This window comes from Alosa pseudoharengus, unplaced genomic scaffold, assembly GCF_046254945.1.
Source record: "Alosa pseudoharengus isolate Yale_2024_CS ecotype anadromous, Long Island Sound unplaced genomic scaffold, YU_APseudo_1.1 YU_APseudo_1.1_scf_6, whole genome shotgun sequence".
NCBI classification, from domain to species: domain Eukaryota; kingdom Metazoa; phylum Chordata; class Actinopteri; order Clupeiformes; family Clupeidae; genus Alosa; species Alosa pseudoharengus.
This window is the reverse complement of record NW_027468848.1, coordinates 4,538,393-4,554,333: the sequence shown is the minus strand read 5'-3', so window position 1 is coordinate 4,554,333 and position 15,941 is coordinate 4,538,393. Positions and strand designations below refer to the sequence as shown.

General features: G+C 46.1%; 2 protein-coding genes across 4 annotated transcripts in view; both read left to right on the top strand.

Moving 5' to 3' along the window:
• The first annotated feature begins 1,733 nt into the window (after positions 1–1,733).
• On the top strand, positions 1,734–5,952 carry naif1 (nuclear apoptosis inducing factor 1). 2 transcript variants are annotated; one of them, XM_076269799.1, is made up of 3 exons: positions 1,734–2,286; positions 2,655–2,699; positions 4,229–5,952. In XM_076269799.1, exons 1-3 carry the CDS (start codon positions 1,845–1,847, stop codon positions 4,720–4,722), a joined length of 981 nt encoding a protein of 326 aa, XP_076125914.1. In that variant the 5' UTR covers positions 1,734–1,844; the 3' UTR covers positions 4,723–5,952. The 2 variants fall into 2 exon arrangements, with proteins under 2 accessions (XP_076125914.1, XP_076125915.1); XM_076269800.1 differs by lacking the exon at positions 2,655–2,699.
• Positions 5,953–6,469: 517 nt separating this feature from the next.
• The window catches only part of eeig1a (estrogen-induced osteoclastogenesis regulator 1a), a 32,307-nt gene continuing 22,835 nt past the window's right edge, over positions 6,470–15,941 (top strand). Inside the window, exons 1-2 of one of the 2 annotated variants that reach the window (XM_076269999.1) lie at positions 6,470–6,857; positions 7,098–7,431. In XM_076269999.1, the coding sequence (XP_076126114.1) occupies positions 7,286–7,431 (146 nt within the window). In that variant the 5' untranslated portion in view covers positions 6,470–6,857; positions 7,098–7,285. Of the gene's footprint in view, positions 6,858–7,097; positions 7,432–15,941 lie in introns of those variants that run through there. The other variant, XM_076270000.1, reaches the window with a different exon arrangement.

Sequence of the window (15,941 nt, the reverse complement as noted above, 5' to 3'; positions counted from 1 at the left end):
TTGTAATAGTTATTACACATGAGATAAAACCTTTGAACCTTCGGTGAAGTGGTGATGTCATCTCAATCCGTCTACACCTTGACTCCACCAGCCGAACCCTTGGGAAACTCCGATTCTTGGAACAAAAACACCAACATTCTGTTCCAGAACGTGCTGATGTCAAAATGATGCGGCATTTTTCACCTCAAAAGGAACACTTCAGAAACAGTGACTGATGGACTACACTGAACAGCAACCAGACTGACAAAGGGAGACTGCTCAAATTGTTTTTCTTAGATCAGTCAGTCAGAGACAAAATATTACTTAGAAACTCAGTCTTTCACTACAAAGAATCCTAATGAGATGATTTAGCTATGTTGGACTATACTGTTAGCTATATTCGAACCCCGACCAGTAGGCACGGCTGAAGTGCCCTTGAGCAAGGCACCTAACCCCTCACTGCTCCCCGAGCGCCGCTGTAGCAGGCAGCTCACTGCGCCGGGATTAGTGTGTGCTTCACCTCACTGTGTGTACACTGTGTGCTGTGTCTGTTTCACTAATTCACGGATTGGGATAAATGCAGAGACAAAATTTCCCTCACGGGATCAAAAGAGTATATATACTTATATACTTATACATTGCATGATTGTACAGCATATGCCTACTTTGGACACTGTGTGTGAGCTGTTCTTGATATACTTTGCATTAATGTATTAATGCAGGCTCAGGGTTCACACCAAACTTGAGTCAGAGTATCCATTACGTGGTGTGTGGTGGAATCAGTGTGCCCATTAGCATCAGGGGTGTGTGGTGGAATCAGCCCATTAGCATCAGGGGTGTGTGGTGGAACCAGCCCATTAGCATCAGGGGTGTGTGGTGGATTCAGCCCATTAGCATCAGCCAAAAGACCCCTGATAAAGATCACATGGTTAAGCCCAAATGGCATTTACGCTTCGGTGTCTATCAGGCTTTGGCTAGCGACCACCATAGATGACCTGATACTGAAATACTTAACAGCTTTCAACTCACCGGAAGAGTGTCAATTTTCTCACAGGACTTTATCTTCCCAAGACCAGATAACTATTTCTTCTGCTGCAGAGGTTTGCAAAGGCAGTGCGGCTGATATTCAGAGTCCCAGGCCAGCTGACCGATGCTGCATGAGCTGTCATGTGGCAGGAAAAGTTGTGTGGCCCATGGTGGGTGAAATAAGATAATCCCATCTGCATAGTGCACAGTGATGTATTTGTTTGGATCCTTGGTTTTTGAAAATGTAATTATTTATGGCATGTCATGTTCACCCTCTAAACACACAGACACACACACACACACACACACACACACACACACACACACACACACACACACAAACACACACACACCTTTCCCTCTAGCCTACTTACCTCTAACATTAATATTTACATTGCTTGAAATTATGTCTTCACGTACAGAGGAAGAAAATAGCCTATAGTATAAGATTTCATGAGTCATCCAGTCTATTTCCTGTAGCAGCCATGCCTCTATAGTGTTTTGTGTTCCTAAGCGGAGAAATATCGCCACCTGTTGGATACTTTCTGGAATAGACCTGTGGCCAGTCAAAGGCTGAACCACCCATTTTGTATTTGAGTGACAGTGTACTCAGCAACTACAGAGGGTGACGAAGTGTACCCCATAGGCATGGTTGAACCAATCAAAGTTGTCATATGGAGGAGGCGGGACTTCAGCCATTACGGACGCAAACGTTGTTGTAGGAAGAAGAAGCCGATTCTAGAAGCCATTACGTTGCGCAGCTCAGTCGAGAAAAACTTACTATTTTTACGTATATTACGCACTTTTATTCTTTAAAAAAAGTAATATTTCATATAGTCATGGCATCACAAGCTAAAAAAAGGAAAATGAATTTCTCTGAAAGGGAGGTGGAAATCATTGTGGAGGAGATGGAAAAACAGAAACACATTTTAGTTAACCACTTCAACGCTGGCGTTACTCACATCGCCAAAAACAATGCATGGATTGAGATACTGAAGCGTGTAAATGCAGTGACTACTTGTCAAAGGGAACTGGCTGAGGTAAAGAAGAAGTGGTCAGATCTAAAGACTGAAGTGCGGCGGAAAGTGGCTCAGGCCCGCGCAGCAATGGAAGGCACTGGCGACTGCACCTCAGTGCCAGTCATTCTGACTTCCATGCAGCAGAGAATCTGTAACCTCCTGGGAGAAGCCACAATCATCAGCCTTCCCGCGGGCGAAGCGAGCGCAGAGATCAGTGTTCCTGTGCCAATGAGCTCAGCGGCTACGGTCACACTCACGCAAAGTAAGTCAATTACGTTAACGTACGCTAAAAGAATAGGCTTTGCTTGCGGGAAGTGCGCGGTGAAACGTGAGACTGACGGTCCAGTAGGCTATGCTACGGTGGTAGTTCACTAGGTGAACTCTGAATGTTAAATATTTATAAGTGCCGATTGCTCTGACCGTTAATTAATTTGTAGACTGAAGCAGACCTAGGCTTTAGTCGACAGATCAGAAGTAGGCATAAAGTTGGATTCTATGAGATATCCTGTCCTGAATACCCTTATTAAGTTTAGAGCCATATAGGCCAAAATATTTTATTTTTACATCTGACACTTAAAACAAATAGTTTGTGCAGTTGTGGTGATGTGGTGTCTCTTTGTGTGTAAGCAGACATCCAGACTGCCTCTGCGGCCTGTGAAGTTAAAACCTTAGAAGGTAAAGTCCTTTCCTATTTACGGAACATCCATTGCCATCCATTAGAATATCCATCAGCTCCTTCAGTTCCAGATCAAATGAGGTAGCATGGGGTTTAGTCAGAGGCGGACAAAGTACACAGCTTCATTACTTAAGTAAAAGTACAGATACCCTTTGCTAAATGTCACTCAAGTACAAGTAAAAGTACAACAGTCAGATGTCTACTTAAGTAAAAGTACTGAAGTACTTGTTTTTAAAAGTACTTGAGTATCAAGAGTACAAGAGTAGCCTACATTTTCTAAATATTGCATTACTACTGCCACAGTGCTTACATGTACAGAAACGTCCTACATGGAGTTATGAAAAATGTTAATGTTAATACCTTGGAGAATGTAAAAGGAATTGAAAGTAAAATCAAGTCATTTTCATCTTTTTACCATGTTGCCAGAGATGGGCAGTATTTCTAATACATATATTTAAAATACATATTTCAAATACAAAATACTATTTTGTAATTGAAACACTTGAAGCGAAAACTATCATTAACTTGTTCAGCAAACTGAAATAGTCTGGCGAGGTGGGGCCACGGGTTGGCACATTCCCTGGATGGACCTGCTGCGTCTTCATCCATTGTTTCGTCCATGGTTTCGTCTCTTATCTAAATCTGACCATGGAGTTGACTTTGGCGGAAAGCTGAAGGTGATTGCTGATAGGCTGTCCCAATCAGTGGCGCCTGCACAATCCAATCACGTTTGAGAGGGAAACAACAAATTGAGGGTTTCTGAGATTTCTCTTTTTTCCTTTTTTTTTAGAAGTAGTAACGGGTACTCACGGTTATGGGTAGACATGTAGTGGAGTAAAGAGTACAATATTTGCCTCTCAAATGTACTTGAGTAAAGTCATGAGTACTCCCCAAAAATGATACTCGTAGTACTGTACTCAAGTAAATGTACTCCGTTACTGTCCGGCTCTGGGTTTAGTATTGAAACCATATGGCACATTCACTTCAAATGTTAGGATAGTCGTGATTGTTATTCTTACAAGAACAAGAAAAGCAGATTCAAATGCCAAATTCAGATGATATAACCTCCGAAGAGACTGAAGATGACCCTTTATTATGATGCTTGAAAGAGTAGAGAGGAAGTTGCCCATCTCGAGTGTATACCGTCTGTATTGGTATGTGATTTGGGTACTTGGGGCGTGTGTGTGTGTGTGTGTGTGTGTGTGTGTGTGTGTGTGTGTGTGTGTGTGTGTGTGTGTGTGTGTGTGTGTGTGTGTGTGTGTGTGTGTGTGTGTGTGTGTGTGTGTGTGTGTGTGTGTGTGTGTGTGTGTGTGTCAGGCTTGTGCAAAATTCCAGAACTGAATTGAAACTGGCTCTTAAATTCCAATTCAATTCTTGAATTTCACTTGCATTTCAATTGAGGTAGCAAACAGGAAGCAGAATTGCAATTCAAATTGTGCACAACCCTGGTGTGTGTGTGTGTGTGTGTGTGTGTGTAGTGGCTGATGTATGTGTTGATGCTTATGTGTGTGTGGCGGTTCCTGTTCAGGTGAGACCAGTTACCACACGCTGGAGGAGGGCATGGTGGAGTACTGCACCACGGAGACGCCCGTCACCGTGACGACGGAGGCGGCGGCGGTGGAGGTGCTGGCGGCGCAGGCGACGGAGTGCTCGGTGAAGCCGCAGGAGCTGAAGAGCCGCATCGCGCTCAACTCGGCCAAGCTGCTGCAGGAGCAGCGCGTCACCAACCTGCACGTGCGCGAGATCGCCCAGCACCTGGAGACCCAGAACGACCTGCTGCAGATGATCCGGCGCTCGCAGGAGGCGCAGGCGTGCGCCCAGGAGCGGCAGGCCCAGGCGCTGGAGGGCACGCAGGCCGCGCTGCTCGCCCTCATCCAGATGTTCCGGCCCGCGCTCAAGGACCTGCGCAAGTTCCTGCAGAGCGCCAACAGCCTGGGGGGGGTCGCCGTGGCGACGTCGGGGAGCGAGGGAGCGGAGAGCAAAGCCCCCGCCACCACCCAACAAGCCGAGGACGTGCAGTAGACTCAGGAATCTGTGTGTGTGTGTGTGTGTGTGTGTGTTTAGATTTGTTTACTTACGTGTGCTTATGTGTGTGTGTGTGTTTAGATTTGTTTACTGACGTGAGTGTGTGTGTGTGTGTGTGTGTGTGTGTGTGTGTTTAGATTTGTTTACTGACGTGAGTGTATGTGTGTGTGTGTGTGTGTGTGTGTGTGTGTGTTTAGATTTGTTTACTGATGTGTGTGTGTGTGTGTGTGTGTGTGTGAGTGTGTGTGTGTTTAGATTTGTTTACTGACATGTGTGTGTGTGTATGTGTATGTGTGTGTGTGTGATTTTAGATTTGTTTGTGAATGTGTTTTGTTCATGTCTGTGGGTGAAAGTACATGTGTATGGCTCTGTAAACTCTGTTTGTGTGTGTGTGGTGAAAGTAGATGAGAATAGCTCTGTAAACTGTGTGTGTGAGTGAGTGAAAGTAGATGAGAATGGCTCTGTAAATTCTGTGTGTGTGGGTGAAGGTAGATGTGTATGACTCTGTGAACTCTGTGTGTGTGTGTGTGTGTGTCATTCTGTCTTAGTGGGAGGAAACTGGAGTGCTTCTGTGAAGTGTTTCTCAATGTCTGTGTGTGTGTGTATGTGTGTATGTGTGTATGTGTATATGTGTGTATTCAAAAGAAAGTGATTTTGTGTGGAACCGCATTTGTGTACAGGAATATTAAAATGTGTGTTTGACTTGGTCTAGGTTGTGGAGTATCGCGCCCATGCGCTGGTTGCAGTAGATAGTGCTATGTTGTACATACATTGGGACTGAAATATGAGGATGGAGTTTTATTGTGCAAAACTCCTGGAGTGTGTTTGCTTATTGTCTACGGATTTTACAAGCCATGTTGTATGATGGTGCATCAATATTTTGGTATTTTTCCCCCTGACGTTGTCTTCCTCCAAAGTTGAATAACTTATTTTTTATTTTCTGAACATAATTTATGAAACAGCAGAGTGACTACAAATGATAGGACAGATATTTGAATGTGAAAGGTTCAGTGTACACTCCATTTGAATGCATTTGTAAGAAATTAGTTTTAAAATCAAGCATTGAGTTTTCAGTCAAATAAAATACTTGTTTTGGCCTTATTTGTATTTCAAGATGCATGGATTTTGTCAGACAGAAAACAAATCCAAGAAGACATGAATGTTCAGAGTTGTTGAAATACAATATCTGTCATTGCAAACTCATTAAATTCGCCATTACCTTACTGATGCCTGATATTTCTTTCATTGTCGTAATACTGAACAACAGACCATGTCCAGGACTTTCTGTCTTGTCATTATTCTGCAGAAGACCAGACAGATAATTATGTGAACTGGAACGAGTCGCCAGATAGAAGGCACTATGTTCCCCAAGCAATGCCACGTTACAGCGCCAGAGGTCGCTGTACCAGTTGGCTTTGTAAACACTCATCAAATCATACATGGTGTCTATTTAGCTACATTTTTTGCGATGTAGTCCGTGTTTTCCCCTCTGTTTGTTTTGTCATTATACATTTGACTAAACTGTGAGTGTGGCTGGTATAATTATCCTTCTAGAATTTACTTAGCCTTGTAATTCTAGAGGCGTAGGATAAAAGCCTCAATTACCAGCAGGCTGGTAAACTCCACCGAGGAAAATAAATCCTACCGTTATGACGCATATATTAGGGCGGCGCTTGAGTAGAGCGGAGTACAAAAGTCTCCCGCACACTAGTACCCGCACAATTGAAATCGGAGCACTTCCAAACATTAGGCTATGAGCCTAATAGTAACTTTCAAATTTTTTTTTTTTGGATGTCATGATGAAAAAATGTAGTTGAATCTTTTCCCCTTTTTCACAAAAGCGGTTGCCACATCAGTATCTGAGGTTTAACCATCTTTTGGATTGCATTGTGATTGTCTTAAAAGTGTTTACAGAAGGGTATAGCCTTTATTTTGCAGACGCTGAACACATCGCAGACTTTTCTTTTCGTGCAGCATAGTATACCACGGTGCTGCTGTTACCCCAGTTGTAACCGCTAATAACAACAGGCTTCCATGGTGTACGAAGAAAGACTGAAACAATCGAGTTCAGGACTAGATTGTCTGTGGAGGTCTCTAAGCAAGACATACGCGAGCTGATGGTCCCGGAGGAGGTAGGCTAGGCTGCATTTCTACTTCTTTGATATGATGACAATAAATATTTTTGTAATAGTCTGGGGGCCTTCTGCGTGTTTGTTGATTATCTGCTTTGGAAAAGCCAATTGTTTAACGGTTCAAACTAACTAGCCTGCTGTTGTGACATGGCACTCACTCAGATGATGCTAATGTGTGTGTCTTGGTTGTTTGGGAATGTGGAAACTTGACGCTAACTGCAATCGTTGTTTGTTTTACAGGCCTTCTCCGTTGGCGATAGGAGATGCGGATGAAACAAGCGATAAGACAGAAGAACTTTCAGGCCCCGGACTGATTGCTGCTATTCACCACTGGCAATGCTCGTCATAAAGTTACATTTTACGCGTTAAGTCTCCCTGTTTTACTTTTTTGGTTGAAGCACTACGTCTCAGCACAAGTCCACAGACCAATGGCGTTTCTAATAAAGAAGAAGAAATTTAAGTTTCAGACGCATTTCACGCTCGAAGAACTGACAGCCGTGCCTTTTGTGAACGGAGTTCTATTCTGCAAAATCAGACTGCTGGATGGTGGAGACTTTGCCAAATCGTCCTCAAGGTAAACTCTAGAACACCCGTCATTTGTATTCAAGTTTAAGCGAGAACCCCGTATTTCCACGGAGCCTTTATACTATGACATGGCATTGACTATTGGTAATATAGACAATGCATGCATTTGACATGGGTCATTTTATTGCCAAGTGTAATGAAAGCCTGTTCTTTTGTATTCCTTCAGAAGAATAGGCCTATGTGTTGTAGGCTGTGTGTTATCCATCATCGTATCATTGCGTCCATGAGGTGTGATTAGACTGGTTCTGTTAGCACCTGACCCTGGCTCAGTAATTCTTTTAGTCTCATGCGCTCAGGAGCCACTGTTGCCATGGCTTTTATTCAAGGTACAAACAAAAGGTGCACTGTGTTTTCCTCTCGTTAAGGAACTGACGCCAGCGGTGACTGGATTGCAAATATGAATTCCAAATACAAGGACTAGCCTACACACCGTGTGTGAACTGAAAGCTTAAATTTGCATGATTTGCCACTATTCAAATAAGATGAGCCTTTGCCCGGTGGTGAGAATAGCACTGTTCCTGGTAGTCAGGTAGGCTAGGTCAGTGTTTCTCAAACTTTTTCAGACCAAGGACCACTTGACCAATAAAAAAAACTTCACGGACCACCTATCTAAAAAACAGTAGACCTACTTCAACAGTATATTACACAGTAGACCTAGGCCTACTCACTGGACCACCTTGCTTGTCTTTGCACCTTGCTTATTGTGTCAGAGGATTCATATGATTTAAACTGGCGTAGCTTACAGGCAGCGTTGCAGAACCGTTTGGATTTACATACAAGTTGGTTCAATATTGCAAAGAACTCATCTATATTATATTTTATCACATCTGCTCGCGGACCACTTAGGATAGCTTGCGGACCACCAGTGGTCCCCGGACCACACTTTGAGAAACACTGGGCTAGGTGATGCGGTGGGTGACATCCTGATCCCCGGTGTTCTGGAATCATTTTCATGTTCTCTCAGACACTGATATTACGGATAAATAAGATCAGGTGTGTGTGTGCACCTAGGCCTATCTGCATTCTCATGTGCATGAACTTGAGTGGTTGTTAACATAAGTGCTTGTATGTAAGTTGCATGTGTTTTGTGGACAGGCAAGAACAGAACATCCTTGATGTCCTCTAGGCCCCAGGCCCACACACATGGCAAAAGCACCTCTATGAATCTTCCAACTCTGTGGAGTTCTCTTTTCTGTTCTGGCGTAAACAAACCCATGTGGTGGTACGGTGCCGAACTTCAGTATATACAGCCACAGCACTCATGGTGCGTTTTTCCAGGTGGGATGTGGTGTAAGTGGATTGACACAGAAAAAGACCTATATGCTGAAATGGATAGGTGAGGGACCGATTGATTGGTCAGTGATGAATACAGATGAATGTACTGGGATCAGTAGAATTGAATGGCTGAATAGACAGAGAGAGATGTATGAATACATGTGTGGTGGTTTATCACAGGGAAGAGAAGAGAAGAGATATGAGTATGTGCAGTATGTGTGGTGGTCTATCACAGGGAAGAGAAGAGAAGAGATATGAGTATGTGCAGTATGTGTGGTGGTCTATCACAGGGAAGGGAGTCGGGGACAGGGAGTCTGGCTTCTGTCACTGTTGGTCTGGTTCCGTCTGGTTCTGCTGAAGGCTTCCGCTCGGTTCTGTCTGGTTCCGCTGGGTCTGCTGAGGGCTTCTGCTCGGTTCCGTCTGATTCTGCTGAGGGCTTCCGCTCGGTTCCGTCTGGTTCCGCTGGGTCTGCTGAGGGCTTCCGCTCGGTTCCGTCTGGTTCCGCGGAGTTCCGTCTGCACCGAGAATAACAGGAAGGACATGATGGCACACTGACCACTATCAGAAGTCCCTCTCTCTCACTCACTCACTCACTCACTCACTCACTCACTCACTCTCACACACACACACACACACAGACACACTTTCTCTTATGCAGTACATACACACACACACACACACACACACACACACACTTTCTCTTATGCAGTACATACACACACACTTACACACTTTCTGTCATGCAGTACACACACACACACACACACACATTCACTGTTTGTCATTTATTTCTGTTCGGTCACTTAATCTCTCACACACACACACACACACACACACACACTTTCTCTTATGCAGTACATACACACACACACACACACACACACACACACATTCACTGTTTGTCATTTATTTCTGTTCGGTCACTTAATCTCTCACACACACTTTCCTTCACTCTTTCTTTTCTAAAATGTCATTTAGCTCCTCATCACATAAACGGCAGTACACAGTACAGTGTGTGTGTGGTGTGTGTGTGTGTGTGTGTACTGCATGACAGAAAGTGTGTAAGTGTGTGGCCTTAGCTGCTCTTGTCCACACCCATCAGCGCCAAATGGGATGATTGTGCTAGAGAGAGTGTGAAGGAGTCCCTCACACCTCAACACCACACTGCTGGACCCCCAGAGGCCTTGCTCACGCTCCTCACACCTAAACACCACACTGCTGGACCCCCAGAGGCTCACGCTCCGGGGAGAGAGCGGGCATCGGCAGGGTCACCCTGGAGCGGGGTTCACGCTGCAGGAGTGTGTGTTGTGGTCGGCGTTAATGGCGGAGCTCCTTTTTGTTGTGTTGTGGTTTGGGGCTCCCCTCCCCCCTTGGCTGCTGACATCTCTTTGTCCCTCGGATTCTCTCTCACTCACTGGGAGCCGCACCAAAACCTGATTTATTCATTTCTTTCTTTTACTTTACCACTGGTCTGTGCCGCCGCTTGACCGGTCCTGCTCCCGTTTTTTTGTAATGTGTCCCTGGCCTCATTACAAGGGCCTGCTGAACAGTGTGTGTGTGTGTGTGTGTGTGTGTGTGTGTGTGTGTGTGTGTGTGTGTGTCATTACGAGGGCCTGCTGAACAGTGTGTGTGTGTGTGTATGTCATTACGAGGGCCTGCTGAACAGAGGGTGTGTGTGTGTGTGATTACGAGGGCCTGCTGAACAGAGTGTGTGTGTGTGTGTGTGTGTCATTACGAGGGCCTGCTGAACAGAGGGTGTGTGTGTGTGTGTGTGTGTGTGTGTGTGTGTGTGTGTGATTACGAGGGCCTGCTGAACAGCGGGTATTGTTGAGCGTGTACCTATTAGAAGGTCAGGCTGTGTCCGCGGGGAGTCCAGCTGGAGCAGTGGCGGTGTTTACCTTTGGCTGTAAAAACAGGAAGAGGAGGGGAGGAGAGGGCAGCTCGATGTGTTGGATGTGGTCGGGAAGTGGTGTCACTGTTCACACACACACACACACACACACACACACACACACACACACTCGCGCACGCACACACACTCAAACAGAGCTCAGCTGTGGGATGGGCAGGAATCGCGCTGGTGCAGGGGTGTGTGAAGTCACACTGCCTCAGCAGATGAAAGCTCATAGTAATGAATTGTGTGTGTGTGTGTGTTGGAAAGAGAAACAGTGCTGATATTTTTTATTTACGTCTGTAGTTCTGGCTCTGGATGCTCTGCTGTGTGTGTGTGTGTGTGTGTGTGTGTGTGTGAGTGATGCGGCGGACGAGTGGGCGGGGAGATGTTTTGGAGCGCGTGCGGTCGACCAGTAATGACCTGTCCCTGAGCCTGTCTTCTCCACAGCCTCTCATTTCACCAGAGGCCACACACACACACACACACACACACACACACACCTCCACAGCCTCTCATTTCACCAGAGGCCACACACACACACACACACACACACACACACACACACACACACACACACACCTCCACAGCCTCTCATTTCACCAGAGGCCACACACACACACACACACACACACACACCTCCACAACCTCTCATTTCACCAGAGGCCACACACACACACACACACACACACACACACACACCTCCACAGCCTCTCATTTCACCAGAGGCCACACACACACACACACACACACACACACACTCCTCCACAGCCTCTCATTTCACCAGGGGCGGCACACACACACTCACACGCACACACACACGCACCATACAACGCAACGCAACGCAACGCAACGCGCTCAGCGTCCCCTCACACCTGCCTCGCTGCAGCACAGCAACGCAACGCAACGCAACGCAACGCAACGCAACGCAACGCAACGCAACGCGCTCAGCGTCCCCTCACACCTGCCTCGCTGCAGCACAGTAACGCAACGCAACGCAACGCAACGCAACGCAACGCGCTCAGCGTCCCCTCACACCTGCCTCGCTGTGGCGCAGGACAGGACAGCACAGCGCAGCTTTTTCCCAGAGAAATCGTGGGAGGCACAGAATCCGCTGGATTATTTTAGGAATTTGAGTTGGAATGCGGTGCTAGCGCCATGGCGATGGAGGAGAGGAAGAGAGAGGTTGCATGTAAAAATAGGAGAGGAAGAGAGAGGTTGCATGTAAAAATAGGAGAGGAAGAGAGAGGTTGCATGTAAAAATAGGAGAGGAAGAGATACTCACTCTTTATTTACCAGAGCTTGCTTGCTGCCTTGTGGTCCACTGATTACTACACAGAGAAACGTATACTGTGCTTTGGGTTTCAAGATTACTACAGAGAAACGTATACTGTGCTTTGGGTTTCAAGATTACTACAGAGAAACGTATACTGTGCTTTGGGTTTCAAGATTACTACAGAGAAACGTATACTGTGCTTTGGGTTTCAAGATTACTACAGAGGAAAACTGTGGATGGTATTATTTAAAGACTATAGAGACGGTACAAATTGCTAAATTGAATGAACATATGGGTAAAAGCGCTGTTAGAGTAGAGATGGGGACGCACAGATGGATTGTGGGATACCATTGCGCTAATGACGCCCCTGAAATTGCATGCCTGTCAAATTGTAACTGCAGGGACTAGTGATGTTTTCTACCCAGACTGACTGAAATGTTGGAGAAAGGTTGAAGAGATCTCTATGTGCTGTGTAAAATGTTTACATAGACAGCAAAAGGCACTAACAGAGAGATGTGTGTGTGTGCGTGTGTGTGTGTGTGCGCGTGCACGGGTGTGACCCCTCTGAGAGTGGGTTGGGTTCGGACTCTATTCAAGGCCTTGTCCTGGCCAGAGTGTTTTGTTCTCCTGGGTCTCGTCCATAGCCTCTGCCCCTGCCACGGTCAGCCTGCTCACAGTGGGGCCCTGCAGGCCTTGGGCCCTCACACACAATCCACCGCGAGACAATGCACACTGTGGAAGGTGCTGTCCACACTGAAATGGTGTTGAAAAGCACATCCAGTTGTCGTGCCTCTCTGTGTGGGCGGTGTCTTGTAAAGTGGGTTTTTATAAAATGACGTGGTTAATTGTGGGACATGGACACACTCCCAAAAAACTTTGAAGTTAAGTGGATGGTAGCTCATTCAAGTTCATTTACATTCTAAATTCTAGTTCTAAGTTCTGGAATAGATTTCCTACTGTATCTGAGCTGGAGCTTCACTCTGCAGTTCAGTTTACTTCTTTGTTTGTGTGTGTTTGTGTGTCCATTTGGGCATGTTTGTGTTCAGTGTTTCCCATATTTCTATTTGTGGTGGTAGGTGACGTGGTTATGATGCTAATGGATTTAATCACGATTTAGCCAGTCGTCTTCTATGCCATCAACAATCCTTGCAGGGTTTTTTAATGTTTTCTTTAAACATGCATGCCGGTTTGTTGAAGGACGGAGACTCAAGGAGAGGCTGTACAAAGGTGCACATAGCTCTACAATGAAATGATTTCATTCAATTTAGTACAACATGGAAAATCGTTGTGTGGTGGTCAGTGTTGATATTGTGGTGGACCGCCACTAATAAGTTAATGTGTATGGGAAACACTGCACATACACACACACACACACACACATGTGTTTGGGAAACACTGGTGTTTTAGTTTCTGCCTTCTCCCTTTTGCCCCCCCCCCCCCCCATCCCAGTATGCCATCCCATCCAACGTGTGTGTGTGTGTGTGTGTGTGTGAGTGTGTGTGTGTGTGTGTGTGTGTGTGTGTGTGTGTGTGTGTGTGTCCATATTAATCTATGGCTGTGTCTGGGGTAGACATGTAAGCTTAAGTCTGTGTTTTGCAGCAGCAGAGTCTGTACTTGATGAAAGCATGCTGGTGCTGGGCTGATGAAAGATTAAACATGCCTTTGAAGTCTTAAGGTTGCTGCTCTCTGAATTGACAACCACAAACTGTTTCATTAAACTGCAACTTCATAATGCTTGTAAAACTTGGCTACTTGGGAGTTTTTCTTATTTGTTATTGTAGATTGACTGTACAAAACAAACTGTCTGTGTGTGTGTGTGTTGAAGCGGACTTTAGTGCTGGAACAGGTGGCTAGAACAGTTCTGCTCTAAGCTTGGAATGTGTTGTGCGAGTGAGAAGTGTGGAGAGCAGAGAGAATTATTGTGTGTGTGTGTGTGTGTGTGTGTGTGTGTGTGTGTGAGAGAGAGTGAACGTGTTGAGTGTGTGAGAACGGTGTAGAGAGCAGAGAAAGTTCTCGTCCTCTCTGTGTGACTGAACAACAGACACACACACACAGACACACACACACACACACACACACACACACACCCTGCTAGGCCTCTGAGGGCATTCTGTAGAGGGACAGGCTGTCCTCCTCCTGCCTCAGAGGTAGAGGTCTGTGCAGGAAGCTATTCGTGGAAACGTGGAACTTCTTGGAATCTCCCCCCCCTCTCTCTCTCTTTCCTCTTCTCTCCCCCTCTCTTCATGTATATCCCACTCACTGCCTCTTTGTCCCCCCTCTCTCTCTCTCTCTCTCTCTCCTCTCTTTCTCTGCTCATCCCTTCTTTCCTGCGTGACTGGCCTTCTGTCCTGTGTTCTCTGTCTGACATCTTTTGTTAGAACACGTGACATTGCAGATCAGATTTTTGAACATGTTTACTGCTAAGATCAGTGGCTTGCTCTGTGTATGTGTTTGTATTTGTGTGTGTGTGTGTTTGTGTGTACGTGTGTATACGTGTGTACGTGTGTGTGTGTGTGTGTGTGTGTGTGTGTGTACGTGTGTGTGTGTACGTGTGTGTGTGTGTGTGTGTTTGGGTGGATCACAGATGAGAGGTCAGCAGAGAGGAGCAATCATAGCTGAAGCCCTTGTCTGACCCACCGTGCCTTCCTGACCAGCACCGGGTCTGTCTTTCAAAGGAGCATGATTGCACCACCGCCCCATCTGATCTCCGGCCCTATCTGATCACCATGGCGACCAGTGGCGGATGCTTTTGCTTTGTTTACGTGATGGCAGCCGTGTCATATGGAGGGGAAAATGCCAGAGAGGTCCAAAGGGCCGGACCTTGCCCTGTCCTGCCCCATGCCCCCCCCCCCCCCCCCCCGTCCTGCCCCATGCCCCCCCCTGTCCTGCCCTATGCCCCCCCCCCTCAAAGCCTGAGAGGCCCCCCAGTGACCTGGCCATGACAGCAGTACTAGTGTCTGATTAGTGTTGTGTAACTTGCTGCATGCTGCCTGCATAGACTTATGGCTGTATACTACTGGGATAAGACACCACTGACCTTACACACACACACACACACACACACACACACACATACACACACACACACGCACACACATACACACACACACACACACGCACATACAAACGCACACACATACACACACACACACGCACTCATTCACTCCCTGCTCTGCCAATGTCTCTAAAACAAGACTGTGGACAACAGCGCTATTGTGGAAAAAACAAAAGTTCATGGGGCGTGTGTGTGTTTGTGTGTGTGTGTGTGTGTGTGTGTGTGTGTGTGTGTATGTGTGTGTGTGCATGTGCATGTGTTTTGGGGGGATCCCTCCCTCCCTTTTACAGATTTGTAGTTATGTAACTGAAAATGTGGAACACACTCTGTTCAGTTATGGCTTGTCCATCATGCGTGCGTGTAAAGCCTGGAGCCTTGTGTGTATGTGTGTGTGTGTGTGTGTGTGTGTGTATGTGTATGTGTGTGTATGCGTGTGAATCCTGGAGCCTCATTGATCGACACAGAAAAGCACGCACTAGGCTAGTCACATGTTGTGTGTGTGTGTGTGTGTGTGTGTGTGTGTCTGCTGACTAGAGTTCCTGAAAGTATCACTCATGGCTACTGACATGGAGAGCTGACCGTGCGCAATCACATCCTCAAAGTCCTACTCCATGACCATCTTAAGGAACTGGCAGCCTCACCCCTGTGACACATTGTGCTGTGCTGTGCTGAACTGTCTTGGTCACAGTGGAAAGTTGCACATCCCAGAGGAATTGCTTCAGCTCGTATATAAGTAAGTGAGTGTGTCTGTTGGACTCCTACAATGTAAAAAAAAAGATACTGTACTCTAGAACCTTTAAAAGATACTGTACTCTAGAACCTTTAAAATATACTGTACTCTAGAACCTTTAAAAGATACTGTACTCTAGAACCTTTAAAATATACTGTACTCTGGAACCTTTGGATTTAATGAGTTCTCTGCTTTTGCATGCACACACACACACTCACACATGTGCACATGCACACATACATGCACGCAAGCACATACACATACACTGTCTC